The 22,542-nt window shown below is 43.9% G+C and overlaps 3 protein-coding genes across 3 annotated transcripts in view; 1 reads left to right on the top strand and 2 right to left on the bottom strand.

Moving 5' to 3' along the window:
* The window catches only part of LOC132988636 (heart- and neural crest derivatives-expressed protein 1-like), a 449,400-nt gene that overhangs the window by 379,356 nt on the left and 47,502 nt on the right, over positions 1–22,542 (top strand). The window lies entirely within an intron of this gene.
* On the bottom strand, positions 13,999–14,955 carry cfap73 (cilia and flagella associated protein 73). The gene has a single exon (XM_061056281.1). It carries the CDS (start codon positions 14,953–14,955, stop codon positions 13,999–14,001), a length of 957 nt encoding a protein of 318 aa, XP_060912264.1.
* LOC132988613 (polypeptide N-acetylgalactosaminyltransferase 10-like) overlaps positions 16,987–22,542 on the bottom strand; it is a 64,632-nt gene continuing 59,076 nt past the window's right edge. The window contains exons 9-14 of the mRNA XM_061056140.1: positions 20,375–20,596; positions 18,993–19,109; positions 18,180–18,329; positions 17,852–18,029; positions 17,537–17,692; positions 16,987–17,454 (exon numbers count right to left, since the gene is read on the bottom strand). Of these exons, the coding sequence (XP_060912123.1) occupies positions 17,865–18,029; positions 18,180–18,329; positions 18,993–19,109; positions 20,375–20,596 (654 nt within the window). The 3' untranslated portion in view covers positions 16,987–17,454; positions 17,537–17,692; positions 17,852–17,864. The remainder of the gene's footprint in view (positions 17,455–17,536; positions 17,693–17,851; positions 18,030–18,179; positions 18,330–18,992; positions 19,110–20,374; positions 20,597–22,542) is intronic.

Raw genomic sequence — 22,542 nt, forward strand, 5'->3', positions numbered from 1 at the left:
CAGAGCAGCAGGAAACCACGTCCTGGGATTAAGCTAACAACTGAGTATCTTGTTTTTTAAAAAAACTTCACTGAGGTTCAGTTTGACCTCAATCCCCAACCAGCTGATCATCCTAATGATTATCAAACCACTTCTGCACTTCCTTTGCTTCTTCACCAGTGACTGATTTCTACCTATCCATCATTCATTTAATTTTTTCGACTGCATTTTTTGATTCAGTTGATTCAGTTTAGTTTAGTTGCACATTTTCTGAAAGAAGATAAAACACATGTGCAGGTGAGGTAGAAACCCATGAGGGCTTATCTCAAAACCTCACCTTAAGAGATTAAACAGAGTTCAAATAAAATACAGTAAGAATAACAAAGTAAGAATCAATGATCACCCACACACGGAGATAGACTCTTGATTTCACTCTTTAAATATGTGTTTCAAACGTTTTCACATGAAGTATGTTTGGAGGATTTCTCGTAGTGAGACGTGTGACAAACACTGGAACAGAGACGAGGCCTCTGAACGTATGAAGCCTACACTTTGAGTTCCATGGTGACAATGAATAATTTCATGGGGTAAGTGGCTCGCTGAAGCACACTCTTACAGGACACACACACACACACACACACACACACACACACACACGCTGACTGAAGCAGGTTACAGTAATGATCTCTCACTGTGCAGCTGAGTCCCTTCCTCGCTGAACGTGCCGACAGCTTCTGGGAAAAGCAGCCCTGATGTGAAAGCCCATCTTAAATTCATGAGGACTAGTGCTAATATTGAATATTTCAAAGCGTAAAAAACAGACGACGGCTCGTGCTGCGAGCTGTTTGCATATTTGTAAACACTTCAGATTTGTGGAGAGAAAAGCCTCAGCGTGACGGGCGATATGAAGAAGCTGTCAGGCTGCTGATGTCGATGTGTACCGACTGTGTTTGGGCTTCTTCTTTGTCTGCTCTGATTTGATCACAATAGTCTCTAAAAATCCACCGCTCCTCTGACGCAACACGTTACAAGAGTCGTCGTCCTCTCTCGGGAAATTTAACTTTCATCTTTCAAAGTGTCTTTCCTTTCCTCGAGTCGACTCCAGGGCATCGCCGGAGCAGCTGGAACAGAGGAAATTACACGACTTTTTTTTTTTTGTTGCAGAAAGTAATTCTGTATAAAAGCAGCTTTTGACTTCATGAGAACCCCCGACGAGTTGTATCAAGACAGCGTGACCCGGTCGTCCTTCAGAGCACTCTGTCAGCCAAACTGAAGTCGATGTGCAGAGACAAATGTTGGAATTCCATCCCTCGCTCGTGTAATGCGGCGTTAATGAACAGAACCGATTTCCACCCCAAATTAAAATTCATTTGCATGAGACTTAAGAGCAGCCAGACGGCGCTCGGGGGGCCGCACTTGAGGCGTTGCTGTGCTTGTAATAACTGAATTAATTTTTTATTAGAAGCTAATTTCAAGTGAAGAAAATCACTGTGACAAGTCGGAGGGTTTTGGGGACAGTGGATGGAGGCGAGACGCTTTAGAGAGGCTCCTCACTCTCCATGCTGCTTTATGTGACGGATTCACGCTACAGAACGTGGAGCCAGTTTCTGAAGGTTACTCAGTGTGTGTGTGTGTGTGTGTGTGTGCAAAAAGAATTGCTTCATGAAGGATTAATGAATTGCATGAGCCGTATGAAACTTTACTAAGTAGGTCATGTTTACAATCTGAAGTCTGAAAATGAATCGTAAATGGACCTGAGCTTGTGTATTTATTTTCTAGTCTTCTGACTCCTCAAAGCTCTTTTACTCTGCAGGTCACACCTACACATTCATACACTGATGGTAGAGGCTAGTGCTTAAAGGCTTTATATGTGATTTTTTGATCCAGTAGATGTCGCCCTTGAGCTCCAGCATGAAACCAAAACAACTCGTGCTGCATTGTTGTGTTAGCATGCTAATGCTAGCGATCTTTATTCTGCTCGTATCTTCACACTGCATGTAAATTTACCTGAAATGAGCGTGATCTAGAAACACAGTTAAGCAGTGAGTACAGTATGTTATTCTTCTTTTCTCTAGTCCCTCAATTAAACAACTTTTATACACGAGGGGAGGAGTCAGCCGGCCGTCCCGACGATGTAAACAAAGTGAAGATAGGACTCTGAAAACTCTGAAAGCATCACAGACAGTGGGACTCGGGTGTTACACCCATTGTAGACAGTCATGACTCACAGAGTTATTTTCAGAGGAGATACTTGATTTATACATTTAAGTGTGAAAAGCCTTGAAGAGACCATCAGAAATAACTCATCCCATTCATACATATTCATACGCTGTCGATAAAGCAGAGGGAGCTACTTGGGGTTAAGTGTCTTGCCCAAGGACACATCAGACATGTGGCTGCAGGAGCTGAGGATCAAACCCCCGACCTTCCAATTGAGCGACGACCGACTTTGAAGACAGCCATCAACTTCAAAAGATCTTTGCATGCATGATGAAAAAACTGTTTGTCAGTTTGTCAAACTTAACCCTACAGGTATCAATAATTAAGATCTTAACATTGGATCAAAGTTTCCATGGAGAAAGTTGATTTTGAAGACCAACATCTCCCAGCCAGCTGAGCCTCTGTAGCTCCATAGTTTTACTTTCACAGCACATTTACCGTTCGGTTCAGTCTCCGTTTGTCGACCTCATTTCCTGCCACAGCAGGCAGCAGTTTCCATCAGAAGAGCTCTAATCAAGTTGCTATGTGCTGCATCCCTGGCGCCAAATGGCAATACACAACATTAGCAACGAGACTCCTCAAAGAAGGGTTTATTTTCAACTTGAGATGATGAGGTGGAAAGAAACACACCTCAACGAAAATGTTGATTTTTACTGTAAAGGGAGATGTGTTAAAAATTCATGATGGGAGTGTGACTACATGAGTAGCAAAAGTGTTTTCTCCCTCTGCTAAAAGGCCGGAGTCAAAGGGCCGTTTAAAAATGTTTCAATCTCAGCATGAATTTAGTGTAAATGTCACATCGTCATTTTATGACACCGAGACAAATATGGTTGCAGACAGCGTAGAAAAGAGGACGGATTGTTTCCAAGCAGCAACATCCAGTGTTCACATGAATAAAAAAAATGCATGAGACATGTTTGAGCCTCTGAGTGAAACATAAAAGCTGAAGGAAGTGTCGTCAAACTGCCCGCAATTTCCACATACTCTGCGATTGCTGCATTCAGTCAGCTCCAACGTTTAGCTCCGTCCAACTCGAGCTCCATTCACCACTGGATGCACTTCTGGATGGTGAGCACAGCCATGAGCAGCTGTACTCACCGGATAACAGGAGAACTACAAGACCACAGGAGAACTACAAGATCACAAGAGAACTACAAGATCACAAGAGAACTACAAGATCACAGGAGAACTACAAGATCACAGGAGAACTACAAGATCACAAGAGAACTACAAGATCACAAGAGAACTACAAGATCACAGGAGAACTACAAGATCACATGAGAACTACAAGATCACAGGAGAACTACAAAATAAGAGGAGAACTACAAGATCACAGGAGAACTACAAGATCACAGGAGAACTACAAGATCACAGGAGAACTACAAAATAAGAGGAGAACTACAAGATCACAGAGAACTACAAGATCACAGGTGAACTACAAGATCACAAGAGAACTACAAGATCACAAGAGAACTACAAGATCACAGAAGAACTACAAGATCACAGGAGAACTACAAGATCACAGGAGAACTACAAGATCACAAGAGAACTACAAGATCACAAGAGAACTACAAGATCACAAGAGAACTACAAGATCACAGAAGAACTACAAGATCACAGGAGAACTACAAGATCACAAGAGAACTACAAGATCACAAGAGAACTACAAGATCACAGGAGAACTACAAGATCACAAGAGAACTACAAGATCACAGGAGAACTACAAGATCACAGAGAACTACAAGATCACAGGAGAACTACAAAATAAGAGGAGAACTACAAGATCACAGGAGAACTACAAGATCACAGGAGAACTACAAAATAAGAGGAGAACTACAAGATCACAGAGAACTACAAGATCACAGGTGAACTACAAAATCACAGGAGAACTACAAGATCACAGGAGAACTACAAAATCAGAGAAGAACTACAAGATCAGAAGAGAACTACAAGATCACGGGAGAACTACAAGATCACATGAGAACTACAAGATCACAAGAAAACTACGAGATCACAGGAGAACTACAAAATCAGAGGAGAACTACAAAATCACAGGAGGACTACAAGATCATAGGACTACAAACAACAATGTTAGCATGTTATTCCTTTAAAATAATTGAATCCACATCATGCTTTCTTCTGTTAAACTCTTCGTCTTGTTAAAGCTGCAGCATATAGTCACTCTCTGCTTTTCTTCCACCCTCCTTCCCAGATGGTTTGAGTGTTTCATAAAATTATAAAGTTCTGATTGCCTGAACATTTAGCTCCCATAGCCCTGTCCAATCTTCTGATTTAAATTAAATTCACTCGCACACTTTCTCACCCGAGCATATAAGGAATGAAAATTAGTATAATAAGCTTTTTTTATGATCCGGCGTCCATAGGGGGAATCCTGGGAGCCTTTTTCTTATAGATCATCTGTGATTGCTTTAACATAAGACTGAATTACCATATATTACTATTTTCTTTTTTTTCTTTCTATCCCATGTGTGATGGATTCTTACATTTGTGAAGGATGAGAACGTCTGTGCCTTAAGACCAGATATGAAACAAGTCATAACCTTTCACTGGATGGACGAGAGGAGGAGAACGAGGGCGTGGGGTCGAGTGTCATTGTGCGCAGAGACGAGCTTCAGGGGAACTATCGGAGGGAACTATTTTGTGGATTGATCAGAATCAGTTTCCATGGATACAGGACTTTAAAAATGTCAGCCAGGGGGATTCATGTTCAACAAATACATCATCGATTTAAAAACTCAAAAATAGTCCAGAGGGGCGCTGGTGGCGCAGGGGTTAGTGCGCGCGCCCCATGTATGGAGGCTGTGGTCCTCCAGGCGGGCGTCCTAGGTTCGAATCCCGCCTGTGGCTCCTTTTCTGCATGTCATTCCCTACTCTCTCTCTCTCTCCCTGATTTCCAGATCTATCCACTGTCCTAGCTCTCCATTAAAGGCACAAACATCCCCAAAATAAATTAAAAAAATAACTAAAAATAGTCCAGGAGAAGATGTAAGGAGGCGATATAACAAAAGTTAAATTCCTCACACTTTCTGATCTGATGGATTTCTGTGGCTACGTGTGATAAAAGCGTCACAGGGCCAACTGCGTAGCGCCTGTTGAAAGGCACTCTGGGAAATGTATGAAAATGACTTGCTGAAGTGGCTGTAGGCGAAGCAGTGCACAGAGAGTAAATTACACCACTTGATCACAAAAATAAAATCCTACAGTGCAGTGAGCATCACAGAAAAGATGATGATGCACGGCAGGGCGGAGACGCTGGATTCTTCTTCGGTTGTCGTCATCCTTTCAGAGAAAGCCCCTCGAGCATTCAGACGGATACTTCACATTCAGGGCTGAGCCAAACTGCACGCCATTAGATGTCGCTTTTTAAACAAGATGCAACTAAATTAAAATGATAAGGCACCTCAGGAGTGCAGAATGTTTCCCTTTCAGCTGTGCAGGTTTCGAGGGGGGCACTTCAAGGCGTCCAATTCATCTAAGCTCCGCCCCCTCCCCCCTGAACAAATCTGACACTTTGGTAAGTAATGCAGCTACTTTGATATGCTTTGTTGATTTCATGTTTCTGGTGTCAGTTCATTTTCTAAATTCTTCTTCTTATATGCCCCTACAGACTGATCTTTTCACACATTAACTCCTGAAAAGTTCTAGAAAGTGAAAGGCAGGTTGGCCCTGAAATCTCCTGTGATCTTGTAGTTCTCCTGTGATCTTGTAGTTCTCCTGTGATCTTGTAGTTCTCCTGTGATCTTGTAGTTCTCTTGTCATCTTGTAGTTCTCCTGTGATCTTGTAGTTCTCTTGTGATCTTGTAGTTCTTCCTGTGATCTTGTTGTTCTCTTGTGATCTTGTAGTTCTCATGTGATCTTGTAGTTCTCATGTGATCTTGTAGTTCTCTTGTGATCTTGTAGTTCTCTTGTGATCTTGTAGTTCTCCTGTGATCTTGTAGTTCTCTTGTGATCTTGTAGTTCTCTCGTGATCTTGTAGTTCTCATGTGATCTTGTAGTTCTCTTGTGATGTTGTAGTTCTCATGTGATATTGTAGTTCTCCTGTGATCTTGTAGTTCTCTTGTGATCTTGTAGTTCTCTTGTGATCTTGTAGTTCTCATGTGATCTTGTAGTTCTCTTGTGATGTTGTAGTTCTCATGTGATCTTGTAGTTCTCATGTGATCTTGTAGTTCTCATGTGATATTGTAGTTCTCCTGTGATCTTGTAGTTCTCTTGTGATCTTGTAGTTCTCTCGTGATCTTGTAGTTCTCATGTGATCTTGTAGTTCTCATGTGATATTGTAGTTCTCCTGTGATCTTGTAGTTCTCCTGTGATCTTGTAGTTCTCTTGTGATCTTGTAGTTCTCTCGTGATCTTGTAGTTCTCATGTGATCTTGTAGTTCTCATGTGATCTTGTAGTTCTCTTGTGATGTTGTAGTTCTCATGTGATATTGTAGTTCTCCTGTGATCTTGTAGTTCTCTTGTGATCTTGTAGTTCTCTTGTGATCTTGTAGTTCTCATGTGATCTTGTAGTTCTCTTGTGATGTTGTAGTTCTCATGTGATCTTGTAGTTCTCATGTGATCTTGTAGTTCTCATGTGATATTGTAGTTCTCCTGTGATCTTGTAGTTCTCTTGTGATCTTGTAGTTCTCTCGTGATCTTGTAGTTCTCATGTGATCTTGTAGTTCTCATGTGATCTTGTAGTTCTCTTGTGATCTTGTAGTTCTCTTGTGATCTTGTAGTTCTCTTGTGATCTTGTAGTTCTCCTGTGATCTTGTAGTTCTCCTGTGATCTTGTAGTTCTCCTGTGATCTTGTAGTTCTCTTGTGATCTTGTAGTTCTCCTCTGATCTTGTAGTTCTCTTGTGATCTTGTAGTTCTCCCGTGATCTTGTAGTCCTCCTGTGATCTTGTAGTTCTCATGTGATCTTGTTGTTCTCTTGTGATCTTGTAGTTCTCCTGTGATCTTGTTGTTCTCTTGTGATCTTGTAGTTCTCCTGTGATCTTGTAGTTCTCCTCTGATCTTGTAGTTCTCTTGTGATCTTCACAGAATACTGAACTGAAGAAATGTCTCTGAAAGCCACAGCGCTGCAAAACAACAAGGAGAAGATTGGCTGGAAAGTGACAAAACAATCTGAACGAAATTACAGCAGTAAAAAAGTTGATTTAGTGTAAGCGGACAGAAAATGCTAAAACGCCACTTCAGCCTTGTTACGTAAATGTAAACGCTGATGTTCTTTATGGCCTTCTCTCAGCTGAAGAGTCTTTGAAGAGCAGTTTGGCTCCTGCACACAAGCTTCTGTTGGACGCTCGCCTGGTGAAGGAGACCTGAACAGAATATATAGCATGCTGTATAAATCTGTTCAGAGACGAAGGAGACAGCAGCGCGTGTGTGTGTGCAGCTTCTGTTCTTTTTCTGCAGCTACAGCCTCTGCTTTACTCACCCCGCTGAATAGGTTTATGTAAATAAAACATTAAGTATCTGATCACTGAGCTGCAGACAGACTGCTGCAGAGCCATGAGGAGAGATATATGCAGAGGGAAGGAACCAGGTGTGATGACAACAAGTGTGTGAGGTTAAAACACAGCTGTCTTATACCGCCTCTCTCTCTCTCTCTACATGAATCTGCAGCTTTAACAAGCATCAAGTGTGGCTTTGTATACTTTGGTTATGTTTGGGAGTTAGAGGAAGGCTGAGTCTTAAAACAGTCCAAAGACTCTGCAGATCTGATGGTTTGTGGGACTTAATTCCTGGGAGAGGAGGCTAAAACAGCGAAAAGCATGATCGCCTTTAGTTTTATAATAATAATAATAATAATAATAATAATAATAATAATAATAATAAATTAGATTTATATAGCGCTTTTCTAAATAGTCAGACACTTTGACAGGAAACAACAAAAAACAAAGCAAAAACTAAGAGAACAATACAACATAGAAGTAGTGTTGAGGGAAGAGGATGAGAGTCAGTGGTTGTAGGCAGTGATGAAGAGGTGAGTTTTTAGGGATTTCTTGAAGGAAGTGGGTGTGGGGGAGTCTCTGATGTTTTTAGGGAGTGAGTTCCAGAGGGTGGGAGCGGCAATGGTGAAGGCCCTGTCCCCCCAGCACCGAAGGTTGGTCCTGCAGGGGGCGGACAGGAGTGTGGGAGTGTGCAGCTGGAGGAGCTCAGACAGGTAGGGGGGAGCCAGGTTGGGAAAGGCTATGTAGGTGAGGATGAGGAGCTTCAAGTTGATCCGCTGGGGGATGGGGAGCTAGTGGAGGTCATGAAGGACGGGGGTGATGTGGTCTCTGGTGCAGGAGTGTGTGAGAATTCGAGCAGCGGAGTTCTGAATGTATTGAAGTTTATAGAGTGAGAGGAAGGAAAGAAGGCCGAAATTAGATGATCTGAGTGGACGAGGGGGGGAGGGAGGAATAAGGAACGAGGAGGTCAGACGTGTAGCCGGGGGAGAGGTCATGTAGAGCTTTGTGTGCGAGTAACAGGATTGTGTAGTTGATTGTGAGTTTAACTGGAAGTCAATGAAGGGAGGTGATAACGGGGGAGATGTTAGAACGACGGCTGGTTCATGTTTGTAATCTACCAGCTGCATTTCTGACTGACTGTAAACGCTTTAGTGATGACTGTCTGAGGCGTGGATGGACAGAGTTACAATAATCTCAACGGGAGGAGGTCAAATTTTTTGAGATTTTTGAGATGTTTTTGAGCTGCAGGAAACAAAACTGCACAAGCTTAGCGGTGTTAGCGGTGTCAAAGGTCATGTATTAAATAATTCAGACAAAACATCTCATTTGTAAACTCTTCAGTGAACGCTCTCGCCCCATTGGCAGATTTGTAATACTCATTAAATGCAGTTCAGGTCTTAATTTCTGTCGGGGCGTGTCAGGTGAATGTGGCTCATTATGAGGTTAATCAGATATTTCTCACATGAAATTGGACAAATTAACTCGCTTAGATTTGAGGTTTTTTTACGCTGTGAGTCTGCTGACCCGGGCCCCAGATAAGAAAACAGAAATCAAGACGTACCGGACTGCAGGAGTGAAGCAGCGATTTTAAAAGTGCGGGTGTTCTAATGTTAGTATATTACCACCCTCTAGCAACTCAACACATTCTGTTTCATTTAATGTCCAATAACTAATGTTAGCTGACACAACAGACAACAAGACAAAGTTACTAAAGATAATTAGACTCTAACTTTATGAACATCCATTGTGAGTAACCCAGTTAGCTCTAAAAACCAGATTCAAAACTACTCTTTGTGATGCTTTTATTTTGCTTTTCTTATTGCCTCATGCCTCAGTCTCTTTATTTCTGGTCTTCAAATATAATGTGCTTTTATTTTGAAAAACTGCAAAGGGGACTTCCGCTCCATGGTAAAGTTACAGGAGTAAATAAACACAGCTAAAAGAACAACCAAGAGGAAAACATTTTACACGTGGATTTATCTTAAAAACATGTTTGGGTGACTAACTCTCTTTCTGAAGGATGCTACATGTAGCATGTTTCCATTTGTTAGCTCTGAGCTCTGACTCAGCCTGTGATGAGTGACAGGAAGATTAAACTTTACCGTGCTTTAACTGTAACCGAACAGCTACGATTGGCTTAATTGTCACTTAATAAATCTGACTTGACCAATAGGTTTTCATCGATGACTCCACTGGTAAAAAGTGTGGGGGATGAAATTATGTTTCAGTGAATGTGTGGGTGTCGCAACACCCACATCACCCACGGGTGAGACGCGCCTGTCGGACTGACCCCGATACATGACATTGCCACATTGGTGATTTTCCATTAGTGTGTGACAGCGTGTCCGTTTATAGCAGCAAAGCCCAGCGGACTGTCAGGTAAGCAGTAATTATTCAGGTGACGGGTCACACCTTCTTCTGACGCGCTGGACTGAAAGACATGAGTCACACCGGCAGCTAACGTCCAGAGAGAGAAACTGCACTCTTACTGGAAGTCTTTTCATGTATGTCGTCTGTTCTTCAACCTTCCTTTTGTTCTCTATTTCAAATAAATTAATTTAATGACTCATTAGACTGATTTTTAATTTGCGTCACCCCTGATTGAAAGCCTCGTTATCACACACCTAATTAAGTTCTGACTGTTCACCTCCTGGTGATGAAGGTCTCTTTGTAATAAATGTTCATCACGGACTGCAGGGCAGCAATGTTCATTTCTGTTCAAATTAAGATTTGGTGGGACCAGGGCCCGGATCCGAGTACGCTTGACCCCAAAGTCCGGTTCTTGTGATCAGTGTGAACAACAAACGTACCGCACTTATCGTCATTTTATGATGTGGATACTAATATTGTTTGAAATAGCGTGGGAAAGAGGACAGATGGTTTCCAAGCAGCCGATGCTAAAGTGTAACATCCTGCAGTTCCTGGAGTGTCCACTAGAGGCTGGCTGCAGAAGCACAGGAAGTCACATACACACCCATTCTAAAAAGCCTGTTTTTACAGCAGAGATTAACATGTTTACAGCCTGGTTCAAAAAACCAAATAGGTGTGATTAGCTCATGTCTCGATGGACACACACTGTACGGGGGGTGAATGTTTTGATGACTCATCAGTTTTGATTTGATGAAGGATAAGAGTTATTCACAATAAGGCGTGTAGCTGACCTGATTGACAGGTGGGCGCGGTGTAACGGTTTGTCAGGAGGTTTAAAACCCGCCTCAGCTCCAGCTCTCAGCCTGTCGTTAGGTTGACTGAAAGTTAGACTGAGACAGCATTTCCAGCATGGAGACCGCCATCGATGGGACTCCAGCGCCCCCTGCAGGAACAGACAGGTGACGCCACTCAGGCTTCAAACAGTAATGTGTCCAACGCAGCCTCCATCAGAAAAGAGGAGGAATAAGCTTTGCAGACCTTGAAAAATGCAAATATGAAAATCCACTTCCAAACTGAATCTGTTGTACTTTAAAGATATGAAAGATAAACGTGCAGACTAAAGATTGAACGCGGTCTTATTTTTGAGATAGGGTTGGATTCAATTACTATTATTTCCTCTAAGCTTTTGTCTCCGCCTTGCATCTTGTCTTTCCATCTCAGGCTTTCAGATGTTCATATTACACGTTGTCAGAGAGGAGTGGGTGCAATTTGTGGGGTCATCACATGATGGAAGTGATTGCGGAGCTGAAATGGAATTTAAATGACGGCGGATCGCTCGTTCTTTGTGCGATCAACCCGACACACTGAGTGTCACACACATGCAGCCTCAGAGTCTCTCAGTAACGGTGAAGATTACCCCGCAGCTCACTTCTGATTGTCTCTGCATTGTTATTTAGAGCTGGGAATGTCTAAGTTTCAATCACACATCTTTTCAAAACAGCACTCACAATAAAGAGCAGGAAGAGAATGAAAATATTCTCTTTGATTACAACATGTGGCAGCCTTCAAACGAATCTCTCCTCAAGCACAGAATGACAAACACTCAACTGTGTCCATTGTGAGGAACGGCCTCTTTGTTGTGGTTTTCATCGATCCTCACAAGCACACGTCGATAATCAAATTCATAAAGACAGAAAAGGAAAATCGATTTCTACCCTCGTTAAGTTTTTGTCTGGATAACAATCTCTGATTTCTATTTGGCTTCAATATCTTCATTCAGTGGAATCAGAGACGGCTGTAATGTTTCACTGTCAGACTGGGCAACAGGAAATGGTCCAGTATGGTTTCTACTGACTTTAACACATTGTCCTAACAGCATGCGACGGCAGCGACAATATCAGCTTGATTCCTACTGGAGTGTCCTAACTGCCCCCGAGCGGTGCAGCGTGAAGCAGCGCAACTTTTCCTCTCTGTTGCTCACATCGTCGGACGGGGGAACGAGGAAGGATGGCGCTCTACACGGCGCTGACCCTCGCTTTTCTCACTCAACAGAGCTTGTTAGCTTGTTGTTCAAAGTTGAGTTGTTGTCAGCCCCGTATGTCCGCCTAATGGTGGGGCGTACCACAATAAAATACTTTTGCATGTCCAAATGCATATATTGCAAGCTTTTATTTTGAAATTTTTAATAGCAAATGTGATCACGTTTCCATGATCATAAATCCAACGACAGATGAGAGAGAGAGGTCATTAGATCGTCATGAATTTAAATATTTTGGATATTTTTGCACATCAGTCATCTGCTAGTCAACAGGCAAGGCGGGCAACTGCTTGGGGCCCCCGGACCAGTAGAGGGGGGCCCCAAGAGGACTGGCAAACTTTAAACCAAAGCTGTGGCTCAAATGTGTAAATTTTGCAATGACAGGAAATCTCAGCCCGTTTGCCGGTGAGTCTGGGAGTGACAAAAAAGAAAGAGAAGGAGTAAGCATCGGGAAACTATAACGGTGGTGAACGCTGGTTACAGGGGCCCCCAATGGATTTTTACCTGGGGTCCCAATGGAGTCCAGAACCGCCACTGGGTGCCCCTTTAAAGCGATGACATCATCATAAGGATGGTCACAATGAAGTCAAAGCTCTTATTCCCACAACGTTCCTATTGTGCACTGTCTCAAATAAATGAACGACTTTTTAAGCCTCTTTTTTTTAATTAAGTCTCCCTGATTAAAATCCCTCATTACACACCTAATTGAGTTCTGACTGTTCACCCCGGTGATGAAAGGTCTCCGGGTAATAAATGTTTATCACGGACTGCAGGGCAGCAATGTTCATTAACGTTCAACGCGCAGCAGGACCGGTGTTTGGGAAGATTTCAATATTCAGGAGAAATTAATTGTTATTGTCTCTGAGAGCAAATTGAAGCGACGTCTCTCATCCGCTCACCAGTCGTCAGAATCAAATAATTCAGATTAAAATGCTGAGAATTAAATTAGAAATAATGTGAAAAAGAAGGAAGGACTGTTTCAGGAAAAGGGGGCGGGACAAAGCGCGTCACTGGACTGAAGCTTTCACTCATTCTCAGAGGAAGATAGCGACACTAACATCAAAGCATGAGCGGGTCAGACGGTGACCAGAGGTGGCCAGGGCCCCCCCCCCCCTTAAAATCTAAAATCACCGCCCACCCAGGTGACACCCCCAAAATCCTGAGCTATGATTGGCCATCATTGGTTGAAGATGCAGCAAGAATGTGAACAAACAGTAAAGATGGCGGCCTTGTCTCCATCAAGGGGCTGCTTGGAATTTGCTGGCTAGTTTTGGTTGAAAACAGTTTCTGAAACTTGGTTCATAGACCCGACTCATTTCTGTTTCACACACATTAACACACATCGACCTTTACCTGTGTGTCTGAATTTCTGTAAATGTATCTGAGATTGTCTTTTTGGAAACGCTTTTGTGCACCCGTCTTGAAAAGTGTTCAGTCTGTAGGGAACCGGAGGGTCGCCGGTTCAAGTCCCGGTGCGGACCAAATCTGGAAGTTGTTCTGGTAGCTGGAGAGGTGCCAGATCACTTCCTGAGCACTGGTGAGGTGCCTTAGAGCAAGGCACCAAACCCCCTCCCTCACCAGCTCAGGAGCGCCCACTGTGGGTCGCTCCGTCACTCTGGCTTCTCTCCATTAGTGCATGTTCATAGGATCCTGTTTCTGCATGTGTGTGTATACTTCAGCCTGTGTGTGTTCATGACTTACAGAGTGTAAAAACTGAATTTCGCCTTGTGGGGATCAATAAAGTAAATCTTAATCTTACAGATAAAATATAAATATTCTTATCATTAAACTCTTTATATGTGATGTTTTGATCCAGCAGATGTCGCCCTTGAGCTCCAGCATGAAACAAAAAAGAACTCGCGCTGCATTGTTGTGTTAGCATGCTAATGCTAGCGATCTTTATTATTCATCTCAGATGAGAGGCAGGTCTCTTTCGGGTCAATTAGCTTTTTGCTTCTTCTTCTTCTTCTTCTTCTCTTTCTTCTCCTCTTTGCGTCTCTGGTCGGCAGGTTGATGTTGTCTCAGGAAGTCTTCGTGTTCCTGGAAGAACTTCTGGACCTCTTCCAGCTGTGTCTCTATGTCGCACATGTCCACCGCTTCCTCTCCGTCTTCGGCCCCGCTCGTCATCTCATACAGGTTGAAGGCGGCCATCTTGATTTGTCCCATGAGCAGTGTCTTCTTGGCCGCGGTCTGCTTGATGTGGGCCCACCTCCTCTCCCATGTGACGGACTCGGAGCGCTCCTTTGCCAGCTCGGCCGGGAGCAGGTACATCTCGTTGTTCCTCTGCAGCCAGACCAGGTGGTGCTGGTCCTTCAGCGCCGCCAGGGCCCGTTTATTCTCCTCCACCTTCTGAGCCGACTCAGCGTCCCTCTGATGCACCTCTTCGAAGCGGAGGAGCCTCTCGAAGTGGCTGACGAGCTGCGGGACATCCTCGAACTTGGTCATCTTCACGGCTCGCTCCATGTATTTCTGGTAGATGGCGTCTCTCTCCACCTGACGATGCAGCTCTGCTTTCTTATCCTGCAGCCTGACGTACTCCTCTCTCAGCCTCTTAACCTCCTCCCTCTTCTGAAGCTCCTCCTCTCTCTCCCTCTGCATCCTCTCCGTGGCTCTGTAAGCCTCGTTGTCCTTACACAGCTGTTCAGTGTACGCGTCCAGCGACGTATATCCCCTGATCTCCTCCTTCAACTCATCTTCGCGCTTTTTTAAGTTTTCCAGCTTAGCTTTACTCTCCTCCACCTCTGCCTTGAGGGCTTCATTCTCTTGTTGTTTCTTATGTAGGTCGAGGAGGGCGGTGAACTGGTCAAAGCAGACGCCGCCCGGAACCACAATGCACGTCCCTTCAGGCAAACGCTGCAGCTCCTTCTCCACGTTCGAGATGGAGCTCATGGTCATGGCGCTGCTGTTTCACCGAGAGATTTTTAACACAACAAATGAAAACTGTGAACTTTTCTCCTCTCAATGTTCAAGTTTGTTTTTCTATCTTTTGAAAATAAACATGTAGCATACAAAAATCCTTAAAGGGCCGGTGTGCTGGAATGGATTGCAGCGAACCACGTTGTCATAGCAACCACCTTTGCAACCCAAACATTCTTAGCCTGATTGGTTGTTTGAATCAGACCTGCTGAGTAAAAAGAAAAGTGTTTTAAGAAGCAGAGCGCTGACGGACGCAAAACAGACACATTCATTCATTCAAAGTAACATTTCAATTTAATATTTTTAGTGACATTCGATGATCAAAATGTCAGGATTGGGGCGCTGGAGGGGCAGTGGTTAGTGTGCACGCCCCATGTATGGAGGCTGTAGTCCTCCAGGTGGGCGGGCGGCCCAGGTTCAAATCCCACCTGTGGCTCCTTTCCCGCATTTCATTCCCCTCTCTCTCTCTCTCTGATTTCTGACTCTATCGTCTCAGCATCCCAAAAGTTCTCTCTTTCCACTTTAGGACAAAAACATTCAGTGGAATAAAAACCTGAAGCCTGAAAGAAAGACAAAAGTTGGAGCAGGTCCTGCATTGGCACCCAGCGTTTGTTTGTGTGACCTTGATGGCATCAGACAGCCAATATCTGCAGACTCATTCTCTGAGTATTAGATTCTCCACTCAGGTTGATGACTCACTCCATCAATAAGAGAAAAGTGGAAGTGGCAAATGATCTGTGGACCTCAGCAGCTGCTGTCCTTTGTGGGGAAATGTTGGCTGGCTGTGCAGGTCTCCCCCCCCACTGAGCGGTGAGTTAGTTTGACCCCCTGCTTTATCACATCTCCAATAAAATGTCTGCTCCCGTACAGGTGCTGAGTCACACACCTGAGGGCTCTGTTACACTGCGGAGGGGGTTCAGTGTCTGGGACAGGTCTGCTCTCTGTCCCCAGAATCAGAACCAAACAGGGAGAAGCAGCGTTCAGTTTCTATGCTCCTTATATCTGGAACAAACTCCCAGAAAACTGTAGGTCTGCTGAAACTCTCAACTCTTTTAAATCCAGGTTGAAGACTCACCTGTTTACAGCTGCCTTTCATTAAACAGCTTTAATAAGATTTTAAACTTTTACTCTTTGAATTGCCTTGTTGTTGAAATGTGCGACATAAATAAACTTGCTTTGCCTTATTGTCACTGTAGAACGAAAGATGTTTCAGAAAGTCTTTACAATCTTTGTTGCACGATCATGTGAGTGAAGAAGCGGTTGATCTCATTTAGATTCAGTTACTAAATGTGGGTCCACCTCCTCTCCCCTATGTAACAGCTTTGGAGCGCTCTTCCTTTGCGAGCCCGGTCTAGAGCTGGTAAATCTCGCCGTTCCTCTGCAGTCGAACTAAGTGGTGCTGGTTCCCAATTTAACCGGCTTTTATGAAGCGTAGAAATCCTTTAAACAGCTCGGCCAGAAAGTAAAGATGGAGAATTCTGACGTTTTCTTAATCAACAATCCAACTCTTTCAAACCAACGTTTATAACAATGAAAATGTTATCCCCATTATAACTGTTATCCACTCTTTTATGTGACAAATGAGGCCTCATCTCCACCTAGCGTTTTTATTCTGAGCGTCTTTTTTTAGTAGCGAGTTTTTGCAGCAAAGGATGGATACCTGGAGAAAAACCTCAGTGCCCAGGGTCATTTTTCCAAGCGCTCCAGTACAAAATCGTTAAACTTTTCAGAAAGATGCTGTTGAAGTCACCAGCGCTCTTTTCCAAATGTTTGATATTCCCCCTTGTTTTGCCGCCTACAGATCGTGTCTTGTATCCACATCCTCCTCGCTCCGTGTCCGATCGGAGAAATAAACGATCTCAAATAAAAAACAGAGCCGGGTCGCTCATACAGCGGTAACCGTGGTCAACAGACTGTTGTCATGGAGACAGGAGGGAGGTGCAACGCTTTTCTTCCCAGAGCACAAACGCTTCATAATATGTAAAAATGAAAATGTGCAAAACGTTTTTTAGATTTGATGTATAACTTTATTGCTCAGTAGAAAAATAAACATTTGCAACTTTGGATACAAGTTTGTACAAGTTGTTGATCTGACAGAGACAGAGACTTTGTTGCGCTGTGCAGGAATACTTCTTTACAGTTTTTAAAACGTTTCCTCCAGCTCTCACAGACTTAAAGCTGCAGAATCAGTCCACACAAAATGCTACCAAGGTACCTCTGCACAAGGGGGGTGGGGGGGGGGCTGGTATTTCCTATTGTTGGAAATGCTAAGGCAACAGTTGAAAAAGATGTGATGAAAGAGGCGTTGTAAAAGACAATCTGTTGAGTCCTACAGAGTCTGTGTTTTAGGGAGTCACACGAGAAAGACGGGAGCGTCCTCACAAAGTCCCAACACTGAGAAACACGTGATGTCCAAAGATCGGGGTGTCAGTGCTCCGTTTGTGCAGGACGATCAGGTTTCACCACGGCTCTCCCCTCCTGTTGTAGGACAGAAAACAGGAAGTCAATGACAGACGTATTCTTGAACGTGAATTTGATTTAAGCATGTTTTCTCTTTTACCTCCTTCCTCATCACAGACTCGTGCTGTACGACTGTAATCTGGATGTTGATAACGTGCGGTCTCTTCAGCTCTCAGCCCGTACACCAGATCCCCCGCAGATCCACGAGGAACGTCGCTGAAGCAGCACAGTGTTCACCTCTAGTTTGGATTCTGATCTGGACGAGAGCAAAAACACAAGCAGACATATCAGACGTCTCACAGCGGACGGTTTATTTATTAAAAAAATGGTTTTGTTGTTTTTGTTTTTTTTAAATTGTTGTTGTTGTGTGTGAAATGTTTTATTTTTATTTTATTTTACATCCTGGTCATCTTACCACTTCAGCAGCCTCAGTTGGCGCCCCGGTTGAAGTGGTCCAGCACGGTTGCGTTGGTTCTCTCAAACAGCCACTGCTGGCTCAGGGAGGACGGGTCGCACGTGTTCATGAAGACTCGTCGCTCGCTCGGGCTGCAGTCGATGCAGCTGTTACTGACGGGGTGATACAGACTTTTATCCTGGAGGGGGGAGGAGGAGACGGTAGGCTTAGTATTATTTAAGAAAGGTATGATGCAAAAGTTAAAGATATTTTCTGAAATGAGTCTAACTGGTCCAGAGTTCCATTGCCTGTAACAACTGAGCAAAACCAGCGCCCCTCCCCCCCGTACCTTTCTGTAGCGCCACAGCTGGTTCCCCTTCATGCCGTGACAGTCGTACAGGGTGACGGGGCTGCTGTGGGAGACGGCGTCAAAGCACACCTTTCTTGTGTGCATGGGGTCGCCCACCCGGATGTCCTCTCTCCAACCAAATGTTAACACCTGCAGGAACAGAAGAAATGAATGGCAAAACCATCTGAATGAGAAGTTTAGACTTAACTTATGTAAGTCATATCACTGTGAAGTAAAGGTGGGTTGCTTCCAGGTGGGGCTCTCTATTTACTGGTCGACCTTTGCCCTCGCCTGTGGTCATGAGCTTAGGGAAGTGACCGAAAGAATGACATCATGGATACAAACGCCCGAAATGAGTTTCCTCCAAACAAACAAAGATGCTAACAGCTTAGCTACACACCAGCAGACAGAGCAGCTAGCACACTTTCACATAGTTTTGAGAAAAACATGATCATTTTAAAGCTGCAGAACGGTTTATCGCTCAATTTTCCATCTGCCAACACCGCTGCTGCTGCACACAGCGACCCGGCCCTGATAAGCGCAAGAAATCTCACTGCATGTTTGTTTAAAGTATACAGTAAGGCCCCGTGTCCACTTAGCCTTTTAGCGCACAGCCAGTATGAAGGATGGAGTTTGTGCACCCCCCCCTCAATGCAATCTGTGCCGCCCCTGAAATGCTTCAAGAATGAACCATATATCAATGTGAGTTCAGATGTCATGGTCCTTTCAGACACATGCAGCTCTTCATGATCCATACTCCATAAACATGTGAATGTAAAAACCTCCAGAGAAAGAGAAATTATTGACCCTCACCTGGCCGTGACTCCAGCCCACCTCGCCCCGCGATTTCACACAGCTTTCCAGGCGGATCGGACTCCCTGACACAAAGTGTTTGATCTCCATACACATCCCGCTGCCCACGTTCCGTATCTGAAACACACACACACACACACACACACACACACACACACACACACACATACACACACACACACACACACACACACACACACACGTACACACACATAAATGCGGCTATATGTCAAACAGCACTTTTAGACATCTTTGGAGAATTCACACCAGAGTCCATCATGATCAATCCAGCAGAATACTGGCGGTGATGGATATCTGTTAAAGAATCATATTTCTGTACTTGGACCTCCTACATGTGACACTATAAACAAAAACCTGTTTTTATTTATTAAACACAACTGAACATGGACCTGCGTTCCAGAGGACTCGGTGCTGTCAGTTTGTTTGTTTGTTGTGAACCCAGATCGATCCGTCCACGGATTGCAGCGTGCAGGAGGGCAACGACCTGTCTTATTGCAAACCTGTTTCATCATTGTTTTCACTGGAAAATGTTTCCATCAGATGATGCACACTCGGACCAGAATTTCATCTGAAATCAGTCGTACTTCCTGTAAGTAAGTAAGTGTGTGTGTTCTTGATGGACGCCTTTACAGCTACCATCTTTGACGTGGTGGGTGTACCACAAAGTACCACAAAATTAGAAAATGAGCCCGATCTGTTGAGCCTGAAGTCAGAGTTTTCAGTGGCTCTCTTTTTTTTAACCTGGCTACATCACCATGGTAACTGACTGTTAACCCACGGCATGGTTGGTGCCCATTTTGTTCAGTGACTTCAATTATAAGGGTGACCAACAGACCAAATGTGAGACAAGGAGTATGTTTGTGCGTGACAATGAGGGACCTGTTACCGGATTAGATATCGATAAAATGTCCAAATAATCCTAAAAAAAATCAAGCACTGGTACCATTAGCTTATAAATATTAACCGTGCTTTACCACAGGCTGATTTGGGTTGCACACACTCTGCAGGTTATGCATTCTTTCACAGATGCGGCTGCAACTATGGCCGCTGCTTTTGTACCTCAAATGAGATCAATGAGCAGTCTGGAAAAGTGAGTCTGCTGACGTATCTGAGTGTGAGTGCTGCACAGTGTGGTGAACTTTAATCTGTCTTTTATGTTAGCGCTCACACAGCCTGGAGCAGAAAGAGTTAACACAGAAAGTTAGTAACCACCTTGGTGATACTTGATATCTCTAACTGCGACTTCCAGCTTTGTTTAGCTAGCTTATTCAAAGACAAAACTGGGTATGTTGAACTAGCTTCATGGTATACCCCTCTGACTTCCTCAAAAAGGCAAAACAGCATCATAACCGGGTCCTTACCCATCCCCAGGCTGCAGCAGGAGGCTCCACAGGGGGGTAGTGTTTGGGCAGATCCCAGGCCACCTCGCTCATGAACCACTTAAAGTTCTTGCAGTTGAGGCGGTTCCTCAGCTCCTTCTGCGCCGTCATGTCTCCTGCAGAGAGGTGGCGGTACTCGGGCCGGCGCTGGTAGACGAACTCGGCGTACTCGTCCATCCACACCTCGGCCACACGCTTCAGGTTCTGAAATCAAAGAGAAAGAGAGCGTCAGGTTGTTAAATTAATTAACCAAAAATGCTTACATTCGACTGTTTTATGAAAATAACCGTAAACTTGATCTACTTTAAAGTCTTTATATGTGATTTTTTGATCCAGCAGATGTCGCCCTTGAGCTCCAGCATGAAACCAAAACAACTTGCGCTGCATTGTTGTGTTAGCATGCTAATGCTAGCGATCTTTATTATGCTCGTATCTTCACACTGCATGTAAATTTACCTGAAATGAGCGTGATCTAGAAACACAGTTAAGCAGTGAGTACAGTATGTTATTCTTCTTTTCTCTAGTCCCTCAATTAAACAACTTTTATACGTGAGGGGAGGAGTCAGCCGGCCGTCCCGGCGATGTAAACAAACTGAAGATAGGACTCTGAAAACTCTGAAAGCATCACAGACAGTGGGACTCGGGTGTTACACCCATTGTAGACAGTCATGACTCACAGAGTTATTTTCAGAGGAGATACTTGATTTATACATTTAAGTGTGAAAAATCACATATAAAGACTTTAAGTCATGGGGATTGTTCTTGGGGAGTTTGTTGGACAATCTGTTTTATTGACTTTAATAACCCAACATACATCCAAACTATCCGACTCAGCAGCACATGTTACAAAGTGTTCACCATGGGAAGCCGACTGAATTCCAGCCGACCTTTTCTGTTAGTCTGCATGAACAAAAAAGAGAAACTTCCAAAAAGCTAATAATCATGATTGGTGTTCAGAACAAGCAGATTTATGCAAATGTTTTCCTCTATCTGCAGGGAAAGGTTAACTCAGGACCATCAGCATTCTACTGATGTCCCGTTTAAAGACCGTGGGTCTGAATGAAAAAATCAAAACAAAAGGCCAGTGCCTCCGAGTGGCATACTGAGCCAACCAGAGCCGAGCTGCATGCTGCAGCAGAGGCATACATAATGAACGGCGCTCAGCCACGACGACCCAGATGATTTGGCGCTTTTTAGACGATCTCTCATTCTGTGGAGGTGATTTGAATGTAGTGCGAGGGGAACAAAGAAAGTTAAGCTCATTCTTCACGGTAACACCTGCAAAGGCTATAAGTCGTAGATAGAGGATCGACTGAACACTGCTGCGTCTCATCAGGGGGGTCTTTTGTGAGTGGAAGCTGAGCCGACTGTAAAGTGCTCTCTCATGCATGCAGAGGAGAAAGACGAGGGTGCTTAGGAGAGGAAGTAGGGAACATAAATGAAACAATCGGTTATTTTGGCTCCACTTAAACGCTCGCTTCAACAAGGCTGACGTTTGTCTGTACCTGTGTATGTGTGGGCGTGTACTACCTGTTCTCCATCCTGACATCTTAGTCCAAGGCCTGATTATCCAGCAACCACTCTAGTATCATTCCTGGTCCCTGTTCTATCGGTTATTGCTTTAATTCTACAATTCTACACTTCACTTAGCAGACGTACATCAGAGAGTAAGAACAACACGAGCAAGGATCTAGAAAAAAGGGAACAATGTCAGTAAGAGCAAACGATCAGCTTTGAGAAAATGTGAAAAGTGCTGGAAGACACAGTCTTCTCTCTGCAACCCAGTCACAAAACTTGTTGTTGTTATCTGTTCCCAAAGTGCGTCTTGAAATGGGGAAAAGGAGCCTCAGGTACGCTGCTCCTGCAGCCTGGAATCTCCTGCAGGATGATCTGTGTCTGGGGGAGCTGGTCTCTTTAAATCATTTTAAAAGTAGATTGAAGGTGTTGGAGGAAGATGCTTCAGTTTGTAGATGCTTTGACTGATGACTTTGTGCTCTGTGACTCAGGACATGTTAAACTGTGTTTGTAATTACTCTGTGTTTTATGTCTGTAACTTTTTGTTGTGCTGCTGCTCCTCTTGGTCAGGACACTCTTGCAAATGAGATTCTTAATCTCAATGAGGTACTCCTGGTTAAATACATTTTAATAAA

This window comes from Labrus mixtus, chromosome 14 (assembly GCF_963584025.1).
Source record: "Labrus mixtus chromosome 14, fLabMix1.1, whole genome shotgun sequence".
Classification (NCBI taxonomy): domain Eukaryota; kingdom Metazoa; phylum Chordata; class Actinopteri; order Labriformes; family Labridae; genus Labrus; species Labrus mixtus.